The 15,707-nt window shown below is 41.8% G+C and overlaps 2 protein-coding genes across 3 annotated transcripts in view; both read left to right on the top strand.

The window, feature by feature from the left end:
- LOC120792846 (cyclic nucleotide-gated cation channel beta-1-like) overlaps nt 1-5,697 on the top strand; it is a 21,461-nt gene extending 15,764 nt beyond the window's left edge. Inside the window, exons 23-37 of the mRNA XM_040132224.1 lie at nt 182-263; nt 351-433; nt 1,122-1,330; nt 1,585-1,635; nt 1,767-1,853; nt 2,138-2,202; nt 2,443-2,565; nt 2,965-3,106; nt 3,315-3,474; nt 3,564-3,661; nt 3,900-3,983; nt 4,088-4,206; nt 4,740-4,886; nt 5,102-5,300; nt 5,431-5,697. Of these exons, the coding sequence (XP_039988158.1) occupies nt 182-263; nt 351-433; nt 1,122-1,330; nt 1,585-1,635; nt 1,767-1,853; nt 2,138-2,202; nt 2,443-2,565; nt 2,965-3,106; nt 3,315-3,474; nt 3,564-3,661; nt 3,900-3,983; nt 4,088-4,206; nt 4,740-4,886; nt 5,102-5,300; nt 5,431-5,697 (1,916 nt within the window). The remainder of the gene's footprint in view (nt 1-181; nt 264-350; nt 434-1,121; nt 1,331-1,584; nt 1,636-1,766; nt 1,854-2,137; nt 2,203-2,442; nt 2,566-2,964; nt 3,107-3,314; nt 3,475-3,563; nt 3,662-3,899; nt 3,984-4,087; nt 4,207-4,739; nt 4,887-5,101; nt 5,301-5,430) is intronic.
- Nucleotides 5,698-8,653: 2,956 nt separating this feature from the next.
- On the top strand, nt 8,654-14,835 carry lrrc29 (leucine rich repeat containing 29). Of its 2 annotated transcripts, XM_040132606.1 has the most exons (12): nt 8,667-8,724; nt 8,982-9,054; nt 9,328-9,429; nt 9,589-9,723; nt 10,777-10,956; nt 11,413-11,718; nt 12,000-12,216; nt 12,652-12,809; nt 12,911-13,126; nt 13,252-13,464; nt 13,565-13,782; nt 13,871-14,835. In XM_040132606.1, the coding sequence occupies exons 2-12, from the start codon at nt 9,001-9,003 to the stop codon at nt 14,037-14,039; spliced, it is 1,968 nt and encodes a 655-aa protein (XP_039988540.1). In that variant the 5' UTR covers nt 8,667-8,724; nt 8,982-9,000; the 3' UTR covers nt 14,040-14,835. The 2 variants fall into 2 exon arrangements, with proteins under 2 accessions (XP_039988541.1, XP_039988540.1); XM_040132607.1 differs by having other exon boundaries at nt 8,654-9,054; nt 9,365-9,429.
- The last annotated feature ends 872 nt before the right edge of the window (nt 14,836-15,707 follow it).

Raw genomic sequence — 15,707 nt, forward strand, 5'->3', positions numbered from 1 at the left:
TAAACCTTCTTCTTTGCATTCCTATCTTTCAGACAAGAACACCATGTCCGCAACACTTTGCAGTGCCGATTTCCAATCCTTTTGTAAACCTGGACCCCTTGTGTTTTCAAAATCTCTGTCATATGTTCTTGTGACCTTTTGTCCCTTTTGCCCCCTTTTGTCCCCTTTCACCTACTTTCAGCTCCTCCTCAGGCCTCAGCTCCTCAGCCTGCTCCTGAAACGCAGCCGGTGGACGGGGGGGAGAAGGAGGCACAAGCAGGTCTGTCAGGAGGAGGAGGACGACGAGGAGGACGAGGAGGAAGTCGAGGAGGAGGAGGAGTGCAGAGTGAGGCAGATGAGGAGCAGTCTAGCAGCTGCTGCAAGGTGAAAGCTCCTCTGTGGATACGAGCCTGTATGCTCTACCGTTTCCCTGCCAGCATCGACCCTTTCACCAGTGAGAACCCAGCCGAATACTCCACCCCCTGCCACCTACTCCATAACGTACAGTGCAGTAAAATCTCTTACTCAAACCACCCATACATGATGACAAATACCGAGAGTCCTAAATGGTGGCTCTTAGTTTTTCAGCCACATATTTGTGACCAAATTTTAAAAATAACACATTGATTTTTGGTTTGAGAAACATTTATGGAGCTGTATGCTCATCCCCAAGGAAACTAAACACTCAAATATTTTTGACATATTATGTATATATGTGAGCAGAATTCAATAAATAAGTATTATTTGGTTTGGGAAAAGGTGAATCTACTGTGCTGTTCTGTAACAATACAGACACCTGTCTCATCATCTTTCATTTACCTTTTTCTCTTTCCTTACTTTCACATTCATAAGGACTTTGTGATCCAGTCCACTTTCTATTGTTACCATTGTTTCCCAATGAGCACAAAACCATGTTCTAAATAATATAGATTTTGCTTAATAATACAGATTAGATCCTGTTAATTTGTCACGCTCTTATTCCTGTCAAGCTCTAGTTGTAACAGTGTGCAGTGGTAGTTGGTGCTTGCTTAGTGACCATCTCTTTTGTTCTGTGAATACAGATTGATTCCAGTCTGTCGTGACTTTAACTACACCTCTGTCAATCCTCCTATTGTCTAATTCCCTAGTTTCTCTCTCCGCAGACCTAATGTACGTGCTGTGGATGTTTTTGGTTTCTCTTGCGTGGAACTGGAATGCGTGGTTCATCCCGGTACGTTGGGCCTTCCCATATCAGACTCCAGACAATATTTACTACTGGCTGCTGACCGACTACTTGTGTGACCTCATTTACATCCTGGATATCACCATCTTCCAGCCGCGTCTGCAGTTTGTTCGTGGAGGGGACATAGTGGTGAGTGGGACCCTGGAAGCTCTTACTGTAATCGAGTGCCATCTCATGGTGGGACTAACAGAAATTCCCCTGTCAGAGACATTGGCTCGTGAAATAACAGGAAGCATTCCCTGCTGTATAATGAACAGGAAAAAAAAAAAAAATCAATGTAGTTATCAGCAGCTGAAGACATTTACTTCATCAGTATACTTTATTTTAAGAGTACAATTTGTGCAGAGGATCATTGATCTGTAATCATTATGTTTTTATTACAGAGTGACAAAAAAGAGATGAGAAAGAATTACATGAAAACCAAACGCTTCAAAGTAAGTAACTACAACTGAATAAAAGTCCATTGTTGAGTATATTCTGCTTCTCTTTGCTTCAGAGATTAATTGTTGAATAAAGCATCAAAGTAATTTAGTCAGAGTGAGGTGGTACCTTCCTGTGTTCTCAGTTTGATGTAGCCAGCCTTGTTCCCCTGGAGCTCCTCTATTTTAAAACTGGCATCAACCCTCTGCTCCGCTTACCGAGGCTGCTGAAGGTGAGGCTCTATTACTGTATATCCAACCCTTTAAAACTAGTTTAAATCTGTTACAGTATCAGCATTCTGGCAGTCAACAAAATGAGAAATTCTCCGACTTTTCAGCAGTAATTTGTATCTAATTTGTTGAACCACACACATGTTTATTTCCAAGGCTATATGTATCCATTTTGGGATATCAGCTGTCAGTTATTTAGATATAACATTTTCAAATTTTTAATTGCCAATTTTGAAAACAAACGTTACAAATATTTTTTTTTCTGTTCACTCTCAATGCATCCCAGATCAACTCCTTCTTCGAGTTCAACGAGCGTCTAGAGGCCATCTTAACCAAAGCCTACATCTACAGGTCAGCTGCAACCTTATACTATCTAAATGTGGTGGCTGCTGTCCTGTCCTGTTCTTCTTCTTCATTACATACTGCTAAAGTACTGGCAGGAATCATGAAGACTGAAAAGAATTCTCTTTTCTTCATCTTTGTATCCCCTGTATCAAGCATCATAAGACAGAGGTTCCATGCAGTGAGCAAATAAGAGTTTAGATATTCAGCGTATTCACACGTATTGCTGTCTCACTCTCTGTCTTTCAGGGTTATCCGTACCACTACCTATCTTCTTTATTGTCTCCACTGTAATGCTTGTCTTTACTACTGGGGCTCTTCCTTGAAAGGACTGGGATCTACCAAGTGGGTGTACAATGGTGAAGGCAACAGGTTAGCCGGATAAACACACACACACACACACACACACACACACACACACACACACACACACACACACACACACACACACACACACACACACACACACACACACACACAACCGCTTTTTTCAGGAAAATTAAGGATGGGGGTTTAAGGGGTTTAACACAAAGGAGCAAAGTGCAGACAAACAAGGAAGATGTCTGCTCAAATACAGAAGTAGTTGCAAAACTGCTCATTGAGTCAAACACCCATTCCACCCACAGTATACCTCCCTTGGTCTATTTTAGTTGCAAGTTTTGACTTTTATTTTACATCTCATTTATTTAGAACCCCTGCTCATCGCATTGATTTGAAGCCATTTTCTTGTTGTGCCTCTTTCCAATGCCTCCCGTCTTTCTCTCTGCTCAGTTACATTCGCTGTTACTACTTTGCGGTGAAGACCCTGATCACCATTGGGGGTCTGCCAGACCCCACCACCCTGTTTGAGATTGTCTTTCAACTCATCAACTACTTTGTTGGAGTCTTTGCCTTCTCTATCATGATTGGACAGGTATATATATATAAATATATATATATAAATATAATGAAGACATCTGTGCCTTCCACATACTGTATATCTGACATTAAAAGCTGCAGTGTGTTATTAGTCTGATAGCTAGGACACCAATACATCATAAATCTCTTTGTGCAATAATGGTGTTATTAATTAACTTTAACTTTATCTTTCGATTGCCTGATTTTGTTCATTTGTCTCTCAGATGCGTGATGTGGTAGGTGCAGCCACAGCAGGTCAGACCTACTACCGCACATGTATGGACAACACTATTAAATACATGTCCTCATATCGCATCCCCAAAGACGTCCAGAACCGTGTCAAAACCTGGTACAACTACACTTGGCAATCTCAAGGCATGCTGGGTAAGGAGAACATACTGTGTGCATGTTCATATACACACTGTACATCTGAGCTTTCAGTCATCCTCTACTTATTACTGTTTTCCATCCAGATGAGCAGGAGTTGCTGACTCAGTTGCCAGATAAAATGCGTCTGGACATTGCTATAGATGTCAACTACTCCATCGTGAGCAAAGTCCCTCTTTTTCAGGTGGGAATGAATAAAAGCACATGAAAGAAAGGAATAGTATGCTTGCTAGAGAATGAGTTCCTAAATTGCAGAAAGTCAGACTGTGAATAATCTCACAGAATGAAAACAGTTACTCTGCAAGACCCAGACGTTTTGTAACGCTAATGTAGTCGCCACATAAAGCTCGACCAGAGACTGCTGAAAAGAATAGCTTTAGAGGCACTATTTTCCCTTATTTGTCTGTTTTCCCTCTTGGCAGGGTTGTGACAGACAGATGATATTTGATATGCTCAAAAGCCTACGTTCTGTTGTCTACCTGCCAGGGGATTATGTCTGCAAAAAGGTACATACTGTGTCCAAACTTGCCTGTATCTTGTTTGTACAAGACTCGTATTGGTCTCCCCGTCTCATCATCTGACTCTGCCTTTGTCCCTGTTTGTTGGTTAGGGCGAGGTGGGTCGGGAGATGTACATCATAAAGGCAGGGGAAGTTCAGGTGGTTGGAGGACCCGATGGGAAGACGGTGTTCGTCACTCTCAGAGCAGGATCAGTCTTTGGAGAGATCAGGTGACTGGGTTTTCAACCCATTAACTTCACCCCCTAATTACGGCTATATACTCTGCTGTGAATGTACCTGTATTATTTTTAAAACAGGGCATTTTTGAAAATGAGCACACTGACCAAAAAGGCAAGAGTCTAACCTACTGATACATACGTCACATGTTCACATTCATGTAACTTCCATGTTAGCAGTCTGTGAATCCTTACCTTTTACTGCCCGCAGTAAATTACATATTTTCCACAACAGAACAGGACAGAAGAGGACTTCCTGAAATTGGGGATCCAAGCTACCATCTTTTAACATTTCTCGTCTAAAAATGTGGGAAAAAATGTATTTGTGTAATTTTCACACTTCGAAGTTTGTGTTTGTTGGAGATGGTTTCAGACAACTTCTACATTTTATAGTGATCTCACATGAAATCACTAAATATGACACTAAAACTTGTATAAGTGACCTCTGTTGTCCTGAAATTGAAATCTGAATCTGTAGAAAAAAGTCATTTTAAACGATGCATTTATCTCCTCTCTCTGATCGGCAGTTTGCTATCACTAGGCGGTGGTAATAGGCGCACAGCCAATGTGATTGCTCATGGCTTTGCCAATCTCTTCATCCTGGACAAGAAAGATCTGAATGAGATCCTGGTCCACTACCCCGAGTCTAAGAAACTGCTCCGCAAGAAGGCCAGGTTAAACATGAATGGCACTACACAATACCATAAAAATCAATGTCTCAAACCAAAAAGTATATATTAACTCTCTCTGCTCTGCATCTTTCCTGTATTAGTGCGGTATGACATCCCAAAATTTACCACTGCTTTGGAGACTTATAACAGCTTTGGCTGCATATATGTAGTTATTACAGTATTCTTAAGTCTGACTGAAGTCATTGTCACAACCACAGGAAGATGCTTACCAAGGGAAAAAAACCTGAGCCAAAAGAAGAGGCCAAGGATCCGCCTCAGGTACCGGCAGCGCCTGTCAGGCAGGAGACTCCCAAACTGCTGAGAGCTGCCCTGGAGATGACAGAGAGGTCCTCTGGACTTAAAGGAGCCCTGGCTAAAGTCAAAGAGAAAACCAGCAAGTCCAGTATCTCATTACAGGTATTACATTCTCAAACCCTGAGCAAACCAATGAATAAACATATGCACATGTAACAATAAAAAGGCAGAGGGAGTACATCACAGACACATTTACACAAAGCACAAACTCTCCTTTCCTCTCCTCTTCCAGCCCTCCATCTCTTCCTCCTTGCCTCCTCCATCGCCCACCTCCAGCTCTGGACCCGAAAGAGATGTGGACATGCCCCCACCCATCTCTGCCAGCTCCACGACACTTCGCTCTGCTTCCCGCTGCCACAGCAACACCTTTATGATGCCTCACTCTGCATCACAGCGCCACAGTGATGCAGACAAAACGCTCGCCATGGACCAAATAAAGGAGGATGTCAGTGAGGATAAAGGGATAGAGGGCGGGAAGAGGAAAGAAAAGAAGTTGTGATATTTTTCTACAGTATCGGGGGGGGTGTTAGAGAAGTTAGGAATGAAAGGAAGGAAAGAAAGAGAGGTGAGGTTAGTGGGAAACAGGAAAAGATTAACTTTGAGGAACTGTGTCTGCACTTGGAAAAGAGGGAGATAGAGAAAGAAGGACATAAAGAGAAAAGAGTTGCAGGTGTAAGGAGAGGGAGGAAATTGAAGTAATCAACGGGGAACAAAGAAACTGCTTTTAAAGGGAAAATAGAGGAATAAACAGTACTGACTATACAGTATCTACTCGGCACTAAGAGAATGGTGAAATGAAAGACAGTGGAGGTGTTTGAATGATGTACAAAAACTCTAGTGTCTTATTGTCACGCTGATCTGTTAGAGTTGTATGGGACAACTGCATTGCAAAATATCAAAGTAGTACTGTATTCCATTTTGGAATACACCAATGATGCACTTATCCATTTTATACATTATAGCCCACTATTTACTGCATGCCATGCAGCTGTAATATACCTGTAAACTTAGAAAGTTTCTCAAGCTGGACCACTGGAAAATACAACTCCAGAGCCTTTTGTTCTCCAGCTAATTCCTCTTTCAACCTCCACCCAGTGTGTTCATCTTAATTAACCTCATTATGAGTTCATCCACGGTAGGAGCCAGCCAATCCTCGCATGGTTTTCATCATCATTTTCATCATCTACACTGAGTTTACTCTACTGAGTTCATTTTAAATATGTTAAGTGAATTCTTTGTGGGATGGCATAGTTAAGTCATAACAGTTCACTCAGATCAGCAATTTCTACTGATTTGAATTTCTTGTCTTTGCACAACAAAACGAGAAAATGTTTTTGCTGTTGTTGCCAGCTAAATGTTTACAGATTCTTTTGTAAACTTCAAATTACACTATGCCATATATTTTTTGTCATTTAACTTTGTGTTGTGTTGGTGTCAGTAGTTTGCACTGCTGATGGTTTTACAAGTTGGTTTGAAAAACAGCACAGACCACCTAAACTTGTATTTGAGATTGTAACAACATGATCATCTTTACTTCTATCATAAGATATGTTAGCAATACCTCTGTACAGGTCAATGTAAGGTAATCTCTGATTATTTTATATAGATGATCAGTCTGTCCGACCACCATATCTTTAAGCATAGCAAGCTCAAAAATCTTCTATCCTCTTATTGCCTCGACAATGGATTTTACATGCTAATATATGTATATGCCGATCAGCCACATTAAAAACGGCATATAAATCATCTAAAGGGATCAGTATCACTCACTTAAAAATGTAAAAATCAATACATACGACTACAATTAACGTTTTTATGTACTTTTTTTATGTTTGTTTTGTAAATTAATGTAAATATATGTTTTTTTGAAATGTAGATTAATCCCATTTTAATTTTCCCGCTAATGAAAAATCACTTTACTGCTTTGAAGTGTCATGAGATTTACATGCATTCTAGAAATGCTAAATGTTTAATTTGTGGTGTAAATGCGTTCTATGACTCAGTTATGGTGTAAGAAGTTTCACTTTTGTATAGTGTTTGATTATTGATAGAACCTCAGAAAATGGGCCCATAAACCAGCTAACCATACTGCCAGACAATCTGTAGAAAGGAATATCAATGTTGTTTCTCCTTTATGGTTGTGTGTGTGTGTGTGTGTGTGTGTGTGTGTAGTAGTAGTAGTAGTAGACAGAGAGAGATGATTGCATAGTGAACTCTTAACAAATGTGTGTGTATATGATAATGTCCTCAAACTTGATTTTGTCACTTATGTAGCCCTGTCTTTTGTGAATTTTGTTTAAATAAATGGCTGTTTGCAGCATATTTTATCCGGAGTCTTCTGTCTGACCTGCAGTCATAATTCAGGTCAAAAAGCTTGAAAGCCGACATGAGAAAATGCAAACCATCCAAGCACAAACCACAACAGCAAAAACTAACAGGAAGCAACAGGCTTGAGGCGCATGTGCTGCTGGCAATTTGCTCCGATTTCAGATAGAATGTGGTTACTGGTCTAACCAGCTAACCACAGTTTTCTTCATTCGGCTATGTAGAAACTATGCCAATGCTTTTTTTTCTTTCCTTTCACTTTGTGCATTGATATGAATTAATGTGCAATGATGCCCTTCCATTTAATTTCATATCAAACAGCTAAGAACTTCTTTTTAATTTCCAATAGTAGAGGAAGTATTCAGATAGTTTACTTAACTAAAAGTAGAAATGTGTAAAAATACAAGTAAGTACATAAGTATTTGCATCAAAATATACTTAAAGTACCCAAAGTAAAAGTACTTAAAATGCATAATGGCTCATTTCATATGAATGAATTACTGATGCATCACTGTGTAAGCAGCACTAGTACTGCAGCTAGTAAAAATGGGACTACTGTGAACTTGTTTAAATACTGTTTAATCCATAGTAATACATCACAATTTTTTAGTTGATCACACTTTGTATTCATAATCCGAATCAGCAAAGTAACAGGTGACTACAGCTGTTAAATGTAGTGCAGTAAAAAGTGCAATATTTCCCTCTGAAATGCAGTGGAGTGGAAGTATAGAGTAGCTGATAATATAGTGCAAGGAACTAAAAAATATATTTAAGTACGGTACTTAGTAAATGTACTTAGTTACTTTCCACCACCGCTAATTTCTTTCATTTTTTTTTAAATTTGAAAATGCCAAAGTATACTTTCCAGTTCCTGTAACTATATCGCGTCGGGTGGTTATTATCATGGAACTTATCGGGTATTATTCCTTATGCATATGTGTGTGTGTGTTTGTGTGTGTGTGCGTGCGTATGTGTGTGTGTGTGTGTGTGTGTGTGTGTGTGTGTAGTATGCATTGTTGTTTTACACCTTGACCTTAATAAATGGAAAATACACCGTATGGGGTGGGTGATGGAGGGCGTGGGTAAAAAAAAAACAAACTCATTTCCCACAATGATCCACCCTCTGACGTCGCAGGGTTTGCCCTCTCCGGTCAGCTGACCCGACTGAAGTCAGCCTCCCGACGGAAACATACATCCCCAGGTAAAGTGTAAAGTAGCTTAGTGAAATGACAGCCAGTGGCATAGATCTTCGTGGGCCCCCATTGATCTGGAATTGGTCATTTTATCGATTCGTTTAACGGATACGAGTGACACTACCGACCTCTCTTCACTTAGTGGCCATTAGCTTAAGCGCTAACGGGAGCTAGCTGTAGTTTTTGTTTTTTGTTTTTCCCATTTGTGCGGCTAGCTAGTGCATGGCGAGCTGATTGGCTTGTGATGGTCTTGCGGTCGTTGTAGTAGCGAAGGAGACGCTGAGATGGCAGACAGCGATGGGGAGGACATCAAGGAAACACCTGAGCTGCCTGTGGAGGTGAGTTAGACAAAGGTTCCGCCGGCACTGCCTTCCCCCCTTGCCTACAGAAACACAGAGAAACAGTAGAGTCACAGTAACAGTCTACCTCTGGTGAGTGAGTGTATGTCATGATATGCTGTTCTTGTCAACGGATCACGTGTCATTCAGTCAAACAGTATGCTATCATTTGTCTTAATACACTGGTGTCTCGTAACCCTGGGGTAGACTTTCCTCTACCAGGATCGGCCACTTTGAGGTAATCCAATGCTGCATTTCTATCTCTTGCTGTAGATGATAGTTTACATCCTGAGCTTTCTTCACGCTTCAGACAGGAAGGAAGCCTCGCTGGTCTGCCGCAGCTGGTACAATGCCAGCCAGGACCTGCGCTTTCAGGTGCTTTGTTTCAGCGCAGAGACACACTGAGACACATTATGCATGATCAATTTGGATAGTAAACTCTTCAGAGGTTGTAGACACAGTCTGTGTGAGCATTGACGCTTGAGGTCAGAGTTAACTACATGTCACCTCTCTGTTCTGTTTCTCTTGGCGTAGAAGAACGTCACCTTCTGCTTCCCGGCTTCAGCCTCGTCCCTGGAGCTGGTCAGGGGCCTGGGGAGGAAGTCACGCTGCAGTCTGATTATAAGCCAGCTCGATGGCTTCAGTATGTCCAGATCACTGCTTCTGGAGGTGTAGTATGCTGTCAGGTTTAAAAACATATCACTACCTGGATTAGCATGCATGCGGATTGTTACTGTGTGACACATTGTGAGATCCTCAGGGCTTTTCATAGCTGAAGATTAAAGCTAAGGTTAGCATTGACTGGACGACTGTGGGGAGAGTAAAAGCTTTAATCACCATAGATATTCTCGTAAAATCTTCCGAATGCCCAAGCTTCAACTTAAGAAGTAGTAAAGTTGCACTATTATTCATTTTACTGAAGAACACTCACAGACCCAAAGTAAATGAATGTTTATGGTATATCAAGATTAAACAAGACAAATTGGAAGCAGATGAATGAAATAAATATAATATGGGAGTATTTCTGAATGCCTGTGCTTACATAGGTCTTCCCCCTGTCGTAAAAATTATATTGCTGCTGTCATGTGAAGTCCTAGTTAGTCTGATTTTAATATCGTTCCATGTTTTCACTTCAAATGATCACACGCCTCGTTGCCGCTTTAGAGAATTCCCCGACCTCCAGGGGGAAAAAAGCAAACTGATGGGCAAGCCCAAGTTGAATGGATTTTATTAAGCTCGGAAACAAAAGGCCACCAGGCAAGAAAAGAAGTCTCTCCCCCTGAAAGACTAGCAAGAAATTTTAAATTGTTTTTTTTTTCCTATTTTTTCAAACATACTTTATCACTCTTACCGCTCTTACTCACACCAATTTTGATGTTGTGGCGCCGTAATTAGACATGTTGTGTTCCAAGGTTCAGAGCAGCTGCAGTAGTTGCTTCAGAATACACCCTTGTTGACCATTATCACATTAACGTGGGTCTTTTGGCGTGTGATCATGCAATCATTGAATTTTCCTGTTTAAAAAATTTTGTGCACTACCAAGTTGTAAAACCTCAGCTATGGCCTAGAAATATAAGGACAAAGTCTAATCTGCCAGTGTTTCCTTAGGCTTATTTGAAGAAGTTTGCTGACGCTATAACCATCGCACATGTCGTCAATATGTCATTTTTAATGCCGCAGAGGTAGCAGGTAGAGGATGAAACAGTGTCCCTCCCTCTTCAGGTGGGTCTGTGTCTGGGCTCTAAACTGGAGAGCCTGGCCCTGCCTGGTAGCAGCATAACAGAGGCCTCTCTGCTGGCCCTCCTTCCTCGCCTCACCTCCCTCCGCAGGCTGGACCTCAGGGGCCTGGACAGCCTCTTCATGTCCGGAGCTTTCCTCTCCAGGGAAGAGCACAGACAGCAGGTATAATACATTATATTAGGTAATAGTGGGAGGGAAAGCTGACTCTGGCCATTGTTTCAATAAGACCTGAAGTGCTGACCGTCCTGTCAACATGTCCGTTCCTCTAGTATAATCTTCATGTATGTCTTAAGGTAACTCAACTACACTGCTTCTGTAGGTACTGCTCTCAACTATAGTAACACAATTAAAACCTGCTTTTTGCTCACTAGCTATGTCTTAAGCCAGGATTAGTACTTCCTATATATGTAGTCATCTGATAAGAAAAGGGTGTTGGCAGTGATAAATACAATCTAGAGGGTGACTTGGCGTTCTCTCAGTATCACAGTGGGTAAACGTAACCTTTCAAACTAATATTACTAAGTAAATTTTTATTGTCATTGTCTTTGCACGGCTTTATTGTTTTTCCACCTGTAGTACTGTTCCAGCTTCAGGTCAAACTTCATTCTCTTGCTCCAGGTCAGGTTAGCTCTGTCTGGTCTGGAGGAGCTGGACCTGTCCGACCTGCGCTACCTTTCTGACCTGACCTTTAGTCGGCTCACCGGCTGCACCCCGCGCCTCTGCCGGCTCTCGCTGGCCGGCTGCCATATTGCTTTCGAGTTTGACCCCTATCGAGGGTGCCCGGTGGGAGCTGTTGAGGACTCCTCAGCATTACTGTCACTGAGGAACTTGAGGAGGTTGTTAACAGAGCAGAAATCCACCCTTGTAGCTCTGGACCTCAGCAGAACCTCCATCACCCCTGAGTCACTACGCACTATTGCACAGGTCAGGAAACTTTTAAGTCCCTGAAACAGCTTCTTTACTGCTTGAGCAGCAATCAGTGATTCTTCACAAATTACACTGCTCATCAGTACCTGCAAGTTTATACAGAGACAAGAGGCTCCATTAATACTTGTTAAGATTTTAATAATGCTGGTTAATCTTTTCATTATTTTTACATGTCCGTTAACTTCTTTGAAGATAGAGTTTCAATTGGTTGTCCTCATAGAAGACACATTGTAGGCTTTGAAGTCATCTTTAACTTCTTGATATTCTCTCTGTTCCAGGTTCAGGATTTGGTCTTGGAGGAACTGTGTCTGCATGGCTGTAAGGAGCTGACCGACTACTCAGTGGAGGTTCTGGTGAAGCACCAGCCATGCCTTCAGAGACTGGACATCAGTGCCTGCACTGAGCTGACCAGCAGGTCTGTAGAGGCCATAGCACAGGGCCTAAAGTCACTGACAAACCTCTCCTTGTCCCACGACTGGAGGATCACTGAAAAAGGTGCCCATAGTGTATTTCTGTTTTTGTGTGTACCATAGACTTAAAGAATAATTTGTAAATATAACAAAACTGACAGTGTAAAGCCTTGCTGGTAGCCATTAGAAGCCACAGTGTTCTTTAAATGCCCTATCCTGTGTGGAGCATAAATGTGCTCAGCAAATTTTACAGTAATCAACCTGGGATAAGAAACATTGTTCTGCAAAGTTGAAGTTTAAAGAGTTCCTCTGGGGAGCCAGAATGTGTTCAGAAAATTCTGCAGGCGTCTGCCCATTAGACTTTAATATTTCTTCTGTTTAAGGAAAGATTTTGGCCTTACGGTGGTGTTAGAGCAAAAGTGAGGGCGCCAAAAATCACGATTCATTAGGAGGGAAATCTAACCAATGTGTGCTAGAAAATGTGTTAGACTTCAAAGTGATGGTTTCATGTTGCCCCCAGGCCTCGCTGACCTGCTGTCTGTGTCGTCCCTGAGGAGTCTGGATCTGTCCGAGTGTCTGCACGTAAGCGGAACAGAGATAGTGAAGGGCTTGACGGGGCCCGATGCTGCCAGAGCACAGCTGGAGATGCTCAGCCTCAAGAGCTGCACCTACATTAGGGTCAGCCAGTGTCTGTGTTTGTGTGTTTTTTTCATGTGCTACTACATTTGTTTGAAAAAAGATGGAAAAATACAACCAGTTTTTCCCTCTTCTTGCTTCAGGATCTTGCGGTTTTCTCTCTGACCCAAGTTCTTGGGGAAACTCTCTGTGAGTTGGACCTGACCTCATGCGTCAATGTGACTGACCTGTCTGTGCGCGCTATCTCCACCTACCTGCAGAGGCTGGTAGTTCTGCGGCTCGGCTGGTGCAAGGAAGTCACAGACTGGGGTTTGCTAGGGATAGTGGAAACAACCAGGTGTGAGCCTGACGAGGAGACGGTGAGAACCACAGACTGGCGGACGGTGTATGAGAAGTAGAGAAAAGCTTTCCTTATACTCTTAAAGTTACAGGCTTTTTAGTAAAAGGTGTCATAGCTGTTGTAATAATCTACAATTCTCCACAGGGAGACAAGGGCCCCAGGTTCACCCGGACCTTCGGCAACATGGGCTTCTTCAAGCCTCCTCGTCTGCCTTTTGAGGAGCGACCCAAGCTGGTGACACAGAATGACCTGGAGCAATTCAAACGGCAGGCTGGGGCTTCACTTTTAGCTCTCAACCAGCTGCAGGAGCTGGACCTCTCTGCCTGCTCCAAACTCACTGACAGCAGCATCACACAGGTGGGAGGCTGAGGGGAGACAGCTGTTTCAGTTTGGAGCAGCTAGCAGAATATTTGAAAAACAAAAATGGTGACTTTATGTTGTTTTCTCTTCTACCCAGGTGGTGCGCCACCCTGACCTCCACCGTCTGTCCCTCTCCATGCTGCCAGAGATCACTGACGCCAGCTTGGCGTCTGTAGCCTGGCACTGCCGCAGCCTCACCAGTCTGGGTCTCAGCCACTGCCCGGGTATCAGTGACCGCGGAGTGGCACAGGCTGCGCCTTACCTCCACAGACTCCAGCATCTCTACCTCTCCTGTTGTAATAACATCACGGACAGGTGAGTGGCACACAATCCTGCGTCTACTGTCTCTGTAGCCATAGATAAAATATGAATTCCTAAGCATTTGACCTTTTAAACCTTGCAGATCCTTGTCCCTCCTGGTGCAGCACTGTAAGCGTCTGAGAACACTCGACATCTCAAGGTGCAAAAACATCTCCGTAACCACAATGGACCTCCTTCAATCACAGCTGCCCTTCTTGGAAAATGTCCACTATAAATTTATAGGTGGGGCTGACCTTACTCTAACACTCTGACTGAATGTCCTGCATGAGGGCTGGACAGCTTTTTGATAACAAAACCTGCTGACCGAAGACTGCTCCATGTGTTGAGCTTTTGCACATCAGCAATTTGCACACGAACTGAAGGAAATGTTGATAAGTTGTCAGTTTACAGTCTGAGCTACTGTAAAACCCACCATCTGTAGGTCGACCTGTTAGTCAGCATGTTTTTAAAAAAAATCTGTCATAGGGCTGGTACAACTTGTACAAAACCATAGTGGAAATACTTCTGCCTGTATGGTTATACTTTTTCTAAGTATATCCATGCTTGGATTCAAACAATCAGACAGAAATATATCTGGCTGAATACACACCCACCCTAAACCACCACTTTCAAAAGATCATTAAATGTTGAGTCCAAGAGGAAAAAGATTCGATGTAACATTATGTTCAGTTTATCCGGTGAATCACCACGGAAGGCACAGATTTTAATCTAAGGTAGGCATTTTTAAGTTGCAGTCCTCAAGTATCATATAAAATCAAGAGACGTCGTGAAAACTTAAACACACAGCTGCCAAAGTAAGAAGAAAATATTCCCAAAGTGTCTAATTAAACTGAGAATGTCAATCGTTTTCTCATACATTTGTTTCTAGGAGGAAAATGCCGCCAAAAATGAGAGATTTTGTTATATGCTTGTTATATTGTCTTGTAGTGACAGAGTGCTTTTATCTAAGTTAAAAGGTTAACAGTATATCAGAAAATACTTAAAATAAAATGACAGAAGCTTTCCCATAATAAGTAATTTTGTTGAGACTGAAAGTTTATTCTTAATATATAAAATAATGTAAAAATACATTTAAGAATTTTGATCCCATTTGACTTAAACTGACAGGTGAGCCATAGACTAAATTCTACACTGCTTTGGCATTATGACAATTTCTTCGCTTAACTTTGAGATAATTTCCATGGAGTTTGAGCAATAACAGGAGGTAAGACTTAATTCACATGCTCAGGCTTGTCTACCCCTGTATAGCCTTGGAAACATGCTTTTGATTATTTTCTTCACAATTTCTTTTTTTTTAACAACAAAACAGGATAACAGTACAAACTATTGCAGAACTAACTTAAATCATCTAAAGGACCATCTCCTTTTTTTTTGTCTTGCTCAAGCACTGTAGCCTAATTAAAGAAATAACATCCCTTTTTACTTTATGTACATTGTTGAAAGATTTGTATTGATGTGACGCACTATGACAGAGGGAGACTTATAGACTGTAAAGATGAAGAATCAAATGTAAGATGCTGATTTTATAAATTGGCCAAAGTTTGGCAACTATGCTATGAGAGAACCACACGTGCTTGTTTTTTCTGAGTATAAATCAAACAGTTTATTCATGTGAAGAACCCAAAGCACATGATTCAAAGTGAATATCATCCAAGGGTATTGTGTCAAATGCACTGCAGAGGAAAGTCGTGACTGTGCTGAAATGAAATAACCCGATACCAAAAAAAAGGCAGAAAACACTCAAACACACTATGTGGTATACTGTACACCTGTGTCAGTTCATAAGTAGCTGCTTAGACTGTCACCACTGAATGCTTGCTGAGTCTGAGTGTGGCAAACTGTAACTGAGCATGTCACCTCCATCACACTATAATAATTACCTTGTGTGACATTAATCAGATTTAGAGTTCAGGGTTTGA

This window comes from Xiphias gladius, chromosome 8 (genome assembly GCF_016859285.1).
Source record: "Xiphias gladius isolate SHS-SW01 ecotype Sanya breed wild chromosome 8, ASM1685928v1, whole genome shotgun sequence".
Lineage (NCBI taxonomy): Eukaryota > Metazoa > Chordata > Actinopteri > Istiophoriformes > Xiphiidae > Xiphias > Xiphias gladius.

Excerpts from the sequence above, each read along its gene's own strand:
- lrrc29 (XM_040132606.1), top strand. The coding sequence starts at position 9,001 with ATGGCAGACAGCGATGGGGAGGACATCAAGGAAACACCTGAGCTGCCT. Across the intron at positions 12,217-12,651 it reads CTGGAGGATCACTGAAAAAG|GCCTCGCTGACCTGCTGTCT; the intron begins GTGCCCATAGTG and ends TGTTGCCCCCAG. Across the intron at positions 13,465-13,564 it reads CTGACAGCAGCATCACACAG|GTGGTGCGCCACCCTGACCT; the intron begins GTGGGAGGCTGA and ends TCTTCTACCCAG.